At 49.4% G+C, this 12,057-nt stretch overlaps 1 protein-coding gene across 1 annotated transcript; it reads left to right on the plus strand.

Moving 5' to 3' along the window:
- Positions 1-1,524: 1,524 nt before the first annotated feature.
- On the plus strand, positions 1,525-10,802 carry BC939DRAFT_148532 (uncharacterized protein). Its single transcript, XM_051550205.1, has 13 exons — positions 1,525-1,745; positions 1,926-2,390; positions 2,571-2,668; positions 2,764-2,888; positions 2,985-3,627; positions 3,721-3,798; positions 3,882-4,133; positions 4,215-4,989; positions 5,074-5,369; positions 5,466-5,600; positions 5,703-5,798; positions 5,882-7,672; positions 7,769-10,802. Exons 1-13 carry the CDS (start codon positions 1,730-1,732, stop codon positions 10,631-10,633), a joined length of 7,635 nt encoding a protein of 2,544 aa, XP_051417215.1. The 5' UTR covers positions 1,525-1,729; the 3' UTR covers positions 10,634-10,802.
- Positions 10,803-12,057: the final 1,255 nt, after the last annotated feature.

Here is a 12,057-nt window from a genome sequence, read left to right on the forward strand (position 1 = left end):
CCACCATGCAATGGATGGATCTTCAGTAAGCTATACATTATCCTCGACTCTTATTTAAAACCAGAGGATCGCACGCCTGGTTGGCCAAATTGTCCTCAGGAACGAGTGCCTGAAAGAGTTCAGCGAGGGAGGCGGAGATGGTCAGGTCATCCGAAACGCGTTTCGAAAAGGTTCCCATAGACCCGCATATGATTCAGATCTGCCATTTGCTCGACGAGAACGGTTGGATACATTGAAGGTACCCTCGAGGAATTTGCCCAGATCGAGCGCCTGGTTCCCTCTACCCCTTGCGGTTATCGAACACAGTGATCATTGGCTCTTGATGCTGACTACGCTTTACGCTTTACACTTTACACTTTTCTTTGTTTCATTGGCCAATACGGTGGTAGCGCTATGGGATCAGACATCTTTTCGCTGCAGTGATTACGAATCCGGTTCATCGGGGTGACAATGGCCAACTCCATATCATGAGACGGATCCCTCATGAGGCGCCAGCACATGGTTGTCCCACAGATGTTTGCAGCGTGAATATTTGCAAAGGCCAGGAAATCGACCTGCTATTGAGAGCGTTTTTCCAGTATCTGGAGCCATCTCGAGTAGATAGCAATACAACACTGGGAGATGGAATCCTGGAGGTGATCTGTGTGGATGATGACCGAAATAATTACTGTCCAGCACTGCGTATGAAGCGTGCGAGCGTTCTTTACTTCGTGAGACGATGGCAGTCGTTGGAGAAGTAGCTGGCAGACGCGGATCCGGTGATCAAGGCGAGGATTGTTTTTCTGGGGCCGAGCGGGTGATATCTAGAGGGCACTCTAGCCGTAAGTAAAATGAAATGAAATCTATCGTAAAGTTTAATTTGCTGACGCCAAGAGAGTGTGGAACTGGATACGGAGGATGTCTACAGAAAGCCGTTCGTAGTCCCCAGAAGGTCGATCGGGGGAGGGGCCTAAATGGGACCGAATGAAAAAGAACCAGGCGAGGGCATGCCGCGCAGTAACGCTGTGGTATCGGGACGTAACCACCTCATCAAATAAAAATGATCACGGGCCCCTATCTTGATCAAAGGGTCAATCTGGTCCAACAGCCCTCAGGCTCAGGCACAGAGGAAAAAAGGAAAGGGGATCATGCTCAGCATCGCAACACCTTCTTTGTCCTCAATTCCTTCTTGCTTCTTTCATCGTCAGCCGCAGCGGCACTGCTGCACAACCCTGACCTCCTTCGTCCTCACCATCATCCTCACCATCTTCACCATCATCATCGTCATCGGCACTTCGCTGCTGCAGATCACTTCGCATCGCATCGCCCTTGGACGACATTGCAGTTGCGCGGATTTAGAGTTCCCTTCTCAATTATCCAACTTTCAGCTCACTGGCCCGTCTTTCTTTGCAGTTGCAGTTGCAGTTGCGCGTATAACCCACCTCTTGCACGCCTCCCTCACGAAACCCTTCAGGATATCAACACCTCTCCTCCTTATCCACCTGCTGAATATACATCATTCATTCGCCCCATCGCCCACCCAGCAATCGATCGAACCTGGCCTAACCCACTGTATCCATAACCACTCGATGGATCCGCGTCCTGTCTTCGCATCTTGATCCCCCGACGCTCCTCCCCACTCCATCAAGGCATCTCTTCTCTTTTGCTTCGATCCATCCCTTTCCAGGACTAGTCCATCCATACCCCTCATTCCCCAAGGCGCCATCAGCTCACCCCGCATAGATCTACAATGTCAAAATACCCAGGTACGCATACCTTACCTGTAGCTCATCATCCTCTTCTTCGACCCATGCACCGATACCATGTCACCTGCTCGTTATGCACCAACCGCCACAAGACTAGATGGCTCTGAAACGCGACTTCGAACTAAAAAGCATCGAATTACTAACGTGTCCTGTGTCTGTGTCTGTGTCTATGTCTATTAGGCCACCATGCTACCAGTCATCCTCGGGGTGCCTTTCCACCATATCCGACAGGATCAGGAGGCGTTCCCGTCGGACCAGGAGGCATGCCCATGAACAATGTTCCCGGGCAAGGTCCTCCGGTGCCGGGTCGCATGGGATTTCCAACAGGACGCAATATCGTGCCTCCAGGTCTCAACTACCATGGTGGCGTCAATTCCGGACCAAGTGGACCAGGAGGTTACGGCGGCGGATTTTCGAGTGCCTCGGGAATGCCCTATGGAAGCAACAACAATAATAATAATAACAATCAGATGCCATACGGACACGCATCCCAACACACGACGCCGACTCATTCGCCGTATGCCTCCTCGCCCTCATCATCGGCATATCCAAGCTCGAGCAAAAGTCACTCCCCTTCACCATTGCGGCGGTACGTCCTGCAACCACCACTAAAACAAAAGAAACTGCACAGGACCAGCGATCTGGGTAAGCAATTTTGGAGTGGCAAGATTTACGACTGGACGTCTGTGATTAAACGAAGAGATCTTCCAACAGAATAATGTCGAGCGGCAATTGTGCAGATATATTTGGAGGATGACCAAAAACAAAGCTGTGTAAGAGAACCGGTGCCTAATATCTATACATGGATTTATGCGCGATCTTAAGGTTACCCTGGTGTGTTTCCACAGAAGCCAGGACAGGAAGAGGATCAAATGACATCCAATAATGTCAAAACGGGATACATGGACAAGGGCATTATTCAGGTACTTATTCTGTGATCACTTGGATAGTGAGGACTACAGAAAGGAAAAGAACACTGTTCCTCATAACTATTATTATTTTTGGAATACAACAACAGAATGAGACGGTCTCTGCCCAGGGAATCTTGGCCGATGGACTTCAGGATCCCAAAAAGCTCCACGATCTCGGAGCGTTCATGGTGGAGGTGTTGAAAAAGAGACAAGAATCCAGCAAAATCACAGGGTAAGTCGACGCGTATTCAAAATTCACGCGGATTGCAGTGTTAGTGGACAAAAACAATACTCACTAGGAACCCCTACATATACTCCATCGCTGTAGGCCGAGTACATTCAGGCCACCCAGTCGCGCCACACTCAACGATCAAAAGAAGGAACAATGGATGGCGGATCTTTCAGGAACAGTATCACTGCGTCGACTTTCCAGAAGTGTGCCTCATGGATTCAAATCAGAGAAACTGCTGGAGACCCTGGCTCAGCGACAGGTGCCAATGATGCGTGCAACATGGTACATCAAGATCGTGGCGTTGAGTGAGATGCAGGCCCAGCGGAGTCGACCCTCGTCAACTCAGAACCAGTATTCAACCGACTGGACTTTGACCGTCAATATGTTCCTGAAGAAGCAGCTTCTGGAGATCAATCCACACTCAGTCGTCAAACCTGCTGCATCTGCACTGAACCCCGCTAGTGGCGCCCAGAACGTGAAACCATGGTCAAGCGAGGAGGCCAAGGAAAAATGGGAAGCCAAGTGGCGCTACTCAGTGATGTTGACGAAATGGCAGTACAACGAGGGGCTATTGGATCATCGGCATTTCCTGAGAGCCACAGTGGAGCAATTATCATCGCTTGGGTTCGAACAAGTCGCCCTACTGCTGAGCCTGATATCCATGTTTTTATCCGAGTACGCAAGATCAAGGCTTTTAATGAGGTTGTTAATCGAGGGGCTCTTAAGCACCCTTCAGTCCGTAAGTGAAGCGCTCAGTCATAGTCAGGAGTGTAAGCCTTTATACAAACCCATGGGTGCTTCACTGACACTGACCTTTTTATTATACCTATAGGTGCAAAGGCATCCCTCGTACAACCAACCTGTGTTTCGATATGCATACCTTGAGCTGGAACTCAAAAGGATGCTCCAGGTACAATTTCTGGTCGTCGTTTGCAACAAGCACAAAGAACCATTCAACGCAATTCTATTCAAAACTAACGTTCTTGCTATCAGTCCATATTTTTATCGACGCCAGATATGTTTGTAATACCCAAGGCATGGGCGACTCATTCGACTTTGCTGCAACAGGTGCTTCTCCATGACATTCAATCGGTCTCACACAAGCCGACAGTATTCCCGAACGTTGAGTCAGTTCTTGAGGCAAACTACAAAATGATTCGTGCCAGGGTGCAAGTCTTTACAGATTTGAATTCAAGTGGAGCAGACAATGCAAGCAAGACTGGACGGTTAGGATCCAACGTCGATGTAAGGGACAGAATATAACGGGCAACCTATATCAATGGATCTTGAGACCAGATATCTGACGAAACTCCATTCTCATGACAGATTCTTGACAAGGTGGATCATACATCGGATATGGAGCAAGTAGCGCACGAGTACTTTGCAGAAGGCACCGAGAGTTACTCGTGTTCATCAATACCGCCCTCGCCCTCAAAATCTGTTTTTTCACCAACATCGGCGTATTTCGTACGACCAGAAGCGCCCTCCCCCTCGTCCTCTCAGCGATTAGAAGGGGCCTGGAGGTCCAGGGTGAATACACTTTGTGAATGGGCCATTACCAACTCTCGCTATGGACATCACAGGATCTACCTTGCCGGAACGCTGCTCGGTATCTGGCGTGAGAGCCCTGTTCTTTCACCTCGAGTTCCTCTTCACGAGAGAACGTCGAGACTACAGGGAGCATTACTTGAATTTTTAGACTCATTCAATGGAACACACCTTCAACCAACTCATCATCTGGACCTAAACCATGGCCACCACCAACAACACAGCACCCATGGAAGCGAAGATACTTTGGAAGCTATTGCTCGACTCTTTGGCAACCTTATCCACGACCGCCTGTTCTCGTATCAGCAATACCTGCAGCGACTCATTGCAAGAGGTGATCTACAACCGAGCAAGCGTGGTCAGGAGTCGACGTTGAGGCATTTAAAGTATTTGCAATCTTTTCCGCTCCACAAGGACGCACAGGCGCATCACTTGAACCAGCGTCGAGTTGTGCTCTATGGAGTCAATGGCGAGGACGAGTATGATCGTGAATGCTTCGAAACTATTACAGCGCAGATCAAATCAAAGCTGCCACACATGTTTTCCTCAGAAGGTAATCAGCGGTCGAGAATTCAGCTTTTGTATCCAATAAGTGGGTCTACTCTGACATCCTGAAAACATCTAATCCGCTTATTAGCTGCCAATATCACTGTTCCGATTAAGGACTCGCCACAGGACGGCCAAGAATTGGCGATACCCTTGTCTGTTCAGTATATGGAGCTTATTCTGTCGGCTAGCAGATTCTGTCAGCTCCGCGTAACATCTCAGTGGCTGCTCAACGCTGTCAAATCGTATGTGGTCAAGCATATTCAGATTGGAGAGGACAACTGGAGAGTCATGACCTCGCCAGGATCGTCACTTCTGAATGTGAGGCAGTTTGCGACAGTTGTGAATGTTATGGAAGTGGCAAGCGATTTCCATTCTTTATACGATGTAGGTACCCAGGCTCCCAGCTGAGTCTTTGATCTGGATGTTGTTATTCGATGATCTGCTTACTCAATATGTAATGTTTATCATCTTCCGAAATAGACGTGTATATGGCTGTTAGATCATACATCGGACAAGGCTCTGCTGACATATGTTGTGAACGTGGCAAAGAAGCATTGCATGGTGTGGACAGCCATGGGCGTCCTCACAAAGTTCTCCCAGGCGATCCTTGCAAAGGTGTGGATAATGGATATCACAGGGGAGGGACGATTGGCCATTATGTTCTTCCGCGCACGCAGTTTCTAATGAACTCATTGGCACTTGTCTTGATTCGAATAGCACTATTCCCTCCAGTCCAAGAATGTGATCTACAAATCACTGCCTCGATACTTGGCATTGGAGGCGCATAACGTTCCAGAGGACATTCGTGCTCAGGTGAGAGGATGTGCTGTAGATACGAAATGCGACTCTATCAAAGTACCAATTCTAAGATCACCAATACATTTTTCTTTGAATAGATGGAGGCTGATCTTGTCACCTCAAAGATATCAACCTCGACAGGCGCCACCATCCCCGCACAGCTTCAGGAGCTTCAGAGCTTGCCCAAGGACCCATCCCCAACAGCTGTCTCCAATATGGCGTCGTCTCTGCATTTCAAGTACGGTGGACTGGCACATTGGCCCTTACGTCTTTTTGACGGGTGTATTGATGCGCTTCGGAAACTGGACGCCGCAGTGAAGAGCAGTAGTGCAGGATTGGATAATGCGATGAACGGTACCGGTTTCTCATCTGCGACTGCGACTCAGGAAATCGTTCGGATATCCAGACTGTATGCAGAACTCTTGGTTGAAATGGCGGAACGTGTCGGCAATGGCTGCATGAACGAGGTGGTCCTGTCTTGGTTACGCCTTCATGATGTCGATTGGATGATATCAGTCCTGGGAGCATCAACGCATGGAGACGAGGAAGCTGGAGATGAAAGCCAGCCCATTTGGTTCCTGTCATTCATGGTGCAGCTGGTGATCCAAGGCTTTTGTTCGATTGAGGTATTGGTTCAGGATATGTGTGGGGCGACACTGACCAAGTTAGCGAGTACAATACAGCAGCCCTTATCGCATATGGATACCCATGGGGATCAGCTGGACGAGATGCAACAACAACACCAGCATCAGAATGTCCCTGACGAGTCCACGTTGCGTCTTTGCATGACCATCGTTGTCTTATTAAGGTTACTGCTTCTGGAGGACGCTTTTTCGGACCCAAGAGCGAGTCACGCCTATGGAGCAAGTCATCATGGCCTTTCACTCGAGCATCATACCCACCGGCTCGGGATCCAACTGACGATCGCAGAGATCCATGCATTACAAACTCAGAGATACTCGCGACTTATGGCTATGCAGCAGCAGTTGCGGAACGAGCAGAACTCGGAGTCGGAGGGTATTTCTTCGTTCACCTCGTCTTTGATGGAGCAGCAGATGATGCTGGTGCAGTTCCAGATATGCAGAGACTTGGTCTGGGTCGAGTCGTGCCTGCCCCTGAACCACAAGGTGCTGCATGAGATCCATGAATACCGCAAAGATTGGGCCCTTTCTGCAGACTGGCTGCGCGAGAGGTGTCTGTCGAACGTTGACGGTGCCTATAAGATGTTTTTGCAGACCCGGCAAGACCAATCACAGGCAGGAGCAATTGGAAGCAGAATGCCAGGAGACAGCAAGAGCATCGGCACTAACACTCAGGACAACAAGAAGCATCTGGAAGTTGTCGACCGTAAGATGATGGAGACCTTCCAAATGTTGGTAGCGGAGAGCCATGACGGTCTGATGCTTCTGGATACCTATGGCGATGCAGCACTGACACCCAGCATGATCCAACAGAGAACATTCCGTTCTATATTCTCGCGAGTCGATCGCTGGATGTTTGATCGATGCAAGATCGAGTTTTGGTTGCTGCTGGATAATGTCATGATAGAGCGCGCAACCCGAGAAAAGCGCACTGTCGGGGACAGAAATTCCAAGGATGGCACTGCTCAGGGCTCGACTCCATCATCCGGCGCTGCATCAATAACCTCGGACGGACTAATGATGATGGAGGGCGTGACCATGACCTTGGGCACCGGAGCTTCTTCTCAGGTGACGAATTCGATGGGTCTATCAGACACAGGGGTCGATGGCGGTGGAAACGGAGCGGCGGGCGACTCACTTCAGCAGCTGATCCACATCTTTTTCCAAGAATTTGTCCTCTCGGAGACCGTGGACAAGGAGCTTCTGGGACGAATGCTTGTCGGTATGAGGAGCGATGCCGTCGAGGAGGTAATAATACGTACTTTTGGCGACGTCAGTATTTTGATCCGCCCACGTTTTGCACCTTGCATTCGCGCTAACGTATTGTTTTTGTACGAAATATAGTTTATTCGGTATGGATACGGCATCCTGGCTGGAAATCCCAACGTTTTCTTTCCCTACAACGTCATGATTCTGCAGCGACCCGTCAGCAGCGCAGACTATGTTCAGATCGCGAGCAACTTCCATTATGTGATGGAGATCCTGATGAAGGAAGGTCAACCACCACTGTCGTTGGTCACAGAGGAACTATTGTCAAGTCAGACATCTGCCGCAAGTGCAACGCCATTAGCCTCGACACCCAGTAGCTCACAGCCAACAAATACCAACAACAACATGACAGCGTCAGTATTGCAGGGTTTGGATGCTATCCAACTTGAAAATAGGATTGAATTTGCGAAGAGCCTTCTGTGGCAACTCAAAAAATTCGAGGATAGGATCCGATACTTTGACGTGATGCATGCCATCGGGTGCTCGTATGAGGAAGCGTCCAAGGTCGTGCAGGACAGCGAATCGGGAGGGAGAGACATGGAGGATTTATTGCTCAATGCGTCACTGCAGCGCCATCACTTTACCCAAAGCCATCCGCACCTGATGAACGAGAGCACGGCCCCATATCAACAACAGCAATTCCAGTCCTCTGGGGACCCGCCAATCCAGTTGGTCGATCTTCGGACATCGCTCTGCCTGAGACTTCGACTTCTGGTCCCGCTGCTGCCTGTGATCCTGCAGCATCCATCCTCAACAGCATGTGATCTGACGACCTATGTTATTCGCCTGACCAACCTCCTTGTCTCTTCAATCATTCACGGTCAGGGCTCAGAGGAACGACTGTTTGAATTCTGTCTGGACATGGTTTCGTGTTTGATGGACGAAGTCCTTCTGCTTAGTGGTGGTTTGAGTGGAGGAGGGGCAGATTCCAAGGCGATGAGAAACGATATCTTAAACCAGTTGCGAACAGGATTACCCCAGATGACCAGCTCGATTCCTACTGTTTTCGCGAGTAGGATTTTCAGAATCTTGCCTTTTCAGCAACACAACGTTTACTTCACAGGCCTCCGTACATCTGGAGATCCAGGAACGAAGGGAGCCAAGGAAATCCAGCCAAGGCCATGGGATTGGCTCGAGGACTGCGTCGGAGATGTGGATCAGAACCCCCATCAGCAGCTGCACCAACACCAGCAGCCTTCCCAAAGCCCTGCTCTTGGTTTGGGACTCTCGGATTCCGGATTATCCACCTCCACCGGACTTGTCAATGGAGACAGCAGTGGCACGGCAGGCTCTTCGTCTTCACTTTCTGGACCGTCTTTATCGACCTCCTCTTCATCCGCCAACGACAATGCGAACGACACTTCAATTTCTCTCACCCTCTTCGGCGCAAAACAGATCCGGAGGCCTACAGACAGGACAACGTACGAGACGCAGTTCAAGTTGGGTCATGGTGGCGGCGATGACGAACAAGAGTTGATCTTAGTTGAGGAGCAGCGGAGACCGTGCGAATACGATCACTCACACCAGCAGCAACTGTTGATGCTACACCACCAGCAGAAGCAGGAGCAACTAATGATGCAACAGCTGCAGCTGCATCAACAGCAGCAACAGAAACAGCAGGCTGAGGTCCTGATGGGAACAGATACTGGTCTAAGCACTGCAATGTCATCAGGCGGTAGTGCTGGTAATATGATGGACATGGACTTGTTCGGACCCGACTCATCGGAGAGGATAGCGCAATCTAGATCGGTGTCGTCTTTGTCACGACAGCAGGAGCCAGATCCGGAGCTGGAAGAAGGACAGATCTTGAACGACGAGGATTTGGATGTGAACTCGATGGCATGGGATAGCAGCTTGAATAGCGGGAGCAACAACATTCCGATTCAGCCGATTCAGCAGACGGCAGATACAGTAGCTACGGCAATCGTCATAGAGGATGGTGAAGTTGTTGAAAAGAAGGAGGAAAATCAATCAAGCGACGCAGGTGATTTACTAAAGGCGGGTATCGCTTCAGTTGCTGCAGTTACGCCTTTGGCTGTTCCTGCCACATCTACCCCAGCTGCACCAGTGACAACTGCAGCTGTAACGGCGTCTAGTAAGAAGAAGACTGCTGCAACGACGGCGACCAAGCCTGCTAAAGGAGTGGTGGCAACCACTAAGACATCCCGTGGAGGCAAGACCAACCGTGCAGGAAAGGGCATCAAAGCTACACAAGCTACTGCGGAGGCCACTGCCAGTACGACAATGACGACGACCCCAGCCTCTTCCGTCTCCTCTGCTATGTCAGCGACAACTGCAGCAGACATGGTTGCTCCTTTGATTCAGCCCATGGCGACCTCTGCATCGTTGCCTCAAGTATCTCAGCAGTCTCAACAAATAACTGGACTACCGTTTCAGACGCAGCAACAATCACAGCAGTTTCACCCATTCCCACCACAGGGCCTCCAGAACCAGATGCGGACAGTGGGAGGTATGCAGCAACCCATACCGATGTCAATTGCGTTCCCTCCGCAAGGACAGCCTGGTGGCCCCGGCGTGCTGACGAGCCATCAGCTCATGAACATTATGCGCCAAAACCAGAACGCTGCGATGGCAGCCGCTGCAGCAGCTGCTGCAAATAACCCAAACGGTGGCCCTGGGATGGGGAACATGACATCGACGACGACTATTGGAGGCATACACGTCCCGTTCTTGAATGGCCAGCAGCACCAGCAACAGCAAACGGCGCAACAGGCTCAGCAGAATCAGCAGAACCAGTTCATGGATCCGTCAGCGTTCTTGAACAATGGCAACAATGGAGGACTTGGATTTGGACCCGGAAATCCGATGAATATTCATTTAGGCCACTTGAACAATAACAACAATAACAGCGGTGGAGGAGGTAATGGAGGCAACAATGGGAATAATGGCAATACTGGTAGTAATGGCGCCGGGTGGTAGGGACAAGCAAGCAAGGAAATTGAAAGACTCTGGATCTTTTTTTTTTTTTTCTTTTTGAAGATTTTGCCTGTACATTTACAAATAGACGAGGAGGGAGAGTAGTGTCTATCGAGGTGTATATAGTAGCTTTTACCTGTAAATCATAAAAACAAATTCTTGGGTTTTTGACATGGACTTTGAGTCAAGATCGCAGATGGCAGTGTATCTCTTTTGATAACGAGAAGCTCTTTTTTGCCGACTGAATCGACTGGAGCTCTTTATAGCGCCAACATTCCTCCTATCCCTTCTTCCGTTTGGAATTTCATCAATTTATGGACGCGCTAGACCCAAGCAATTTCTGCTCTGATTCTTGCGCCAATGTTTGGAGCGAGTGAATTGCTGCAGAGATGTTCAACAAGGAAAGGTTTTCGGAGGAGAGGAAGGAGGGCATACAAAGGTTAAACGCGTCGCCTTTGGCCTAACAAAGGATGTCTATCCATCTCTTTGTTGCCTGGTCCATCTTGTGCAGAAAGCAGTGTGTGTCTCCTCCTCGTTTTTTAGTTTTTCACAGGATTCGCGTCTCCATGTCGGCCCCCTTAGAAATCATGCTGATTATTCTTCAGAGGTAAGGCTACCATTTACAATTCCGGGTCTCCCCCAGAGGGATACAGGAAAAAAAATAAAAATAAAAATAAAAAAGGCAGGAGATGGATGGCCTTGGATAATCATATATAAAGAAGGCCACATTTCCAGACTGCCCGGCACCCAAAACTCAACCGATCCCTCTCCCTTCCGCCTCAAGACCTCTAGACTCGTTAAAAAAAACAACGCGTAACAAGAACCGCCCAACAGTAAGGACAACCTTAATGAGATGCAAAAAAAGAAAGAAAAAAAAAATTTCATGTTCTTACACTAACTAACACCATCCCTTCAAAGGTCCACCACACACACCTACCTGTCCACTCGCTTATCGAACACAAACGGTCCCATTCTACCGCCAGTGCCTCCCTGGTCCTGGTCCTGGTCCTGGTCCTTGCCACCATGCTGCTCACCGTCTCGGTCGCCAGCCCTATCCCTCGCTCTAACAGTCTTGTTGAGGTTAATAACAACGATATCTGTCTAAGTGTTATCGGTGTAAGCTTATGCGATAATAATCAGAACACAGAGCCTACTCGGCACTAGCAACGCTGTAGAAAAAAAGAAAAAAAGAAAAAAAAAGAGGTGGGCCAAAGGCAGCACCAGCGTCGACACAGCACGAGCCACGGGGAAAATGAGAGAGAGCCTCTGTGGAGCAAAACCAGTCTCAAAGGAATAAAAATATTGCATTTAAACCCTATGCAGAAAAAAAGGAATTACATGTATACACCCAAAGGAGGAGGGATGCGCCAAGGCAGTATTGACGAGGATCTGGCTCGAGGGGAGTAGCCAGACAAAAGTTCAATCTC

The sequence above is a fragment of the Gamsiella multidivaricata genome, assembly GCF_025024155.1.
Source record: "Gamsiella multidivaricata strain RSA 2152 chromosome Unknown BC939scaffold_3, whole genome shotgun sequence".
Classification (NCBI taxonomy): domain Eukaryota; kingdom Fungi; phylum Mortierellomycota; class Mortierellomycetes; order Mortierellales; family Mortierellaceae; genus Gamsiella; species Gamsiella multidivaricata.

Coding starts and splice junctions, on each gene's coding strand:
- BC939DRAFT_148532 (XM_051550205.1), top strand. Junction 2,889..2,984: donor GAATCCAGCAAAATCACAGG/GTAAGTCGACGC, acceptor CCATCGCTGTAG/GCCGAGTACATTCAGGCCAC. Junction 5,799..5,881: donor CAGAGGACATTCGTGCTCAG/GTGAGAGGATGT, acceptor TTCTTTGAATAG/ATGGAGGCTGATCTTGTCAC.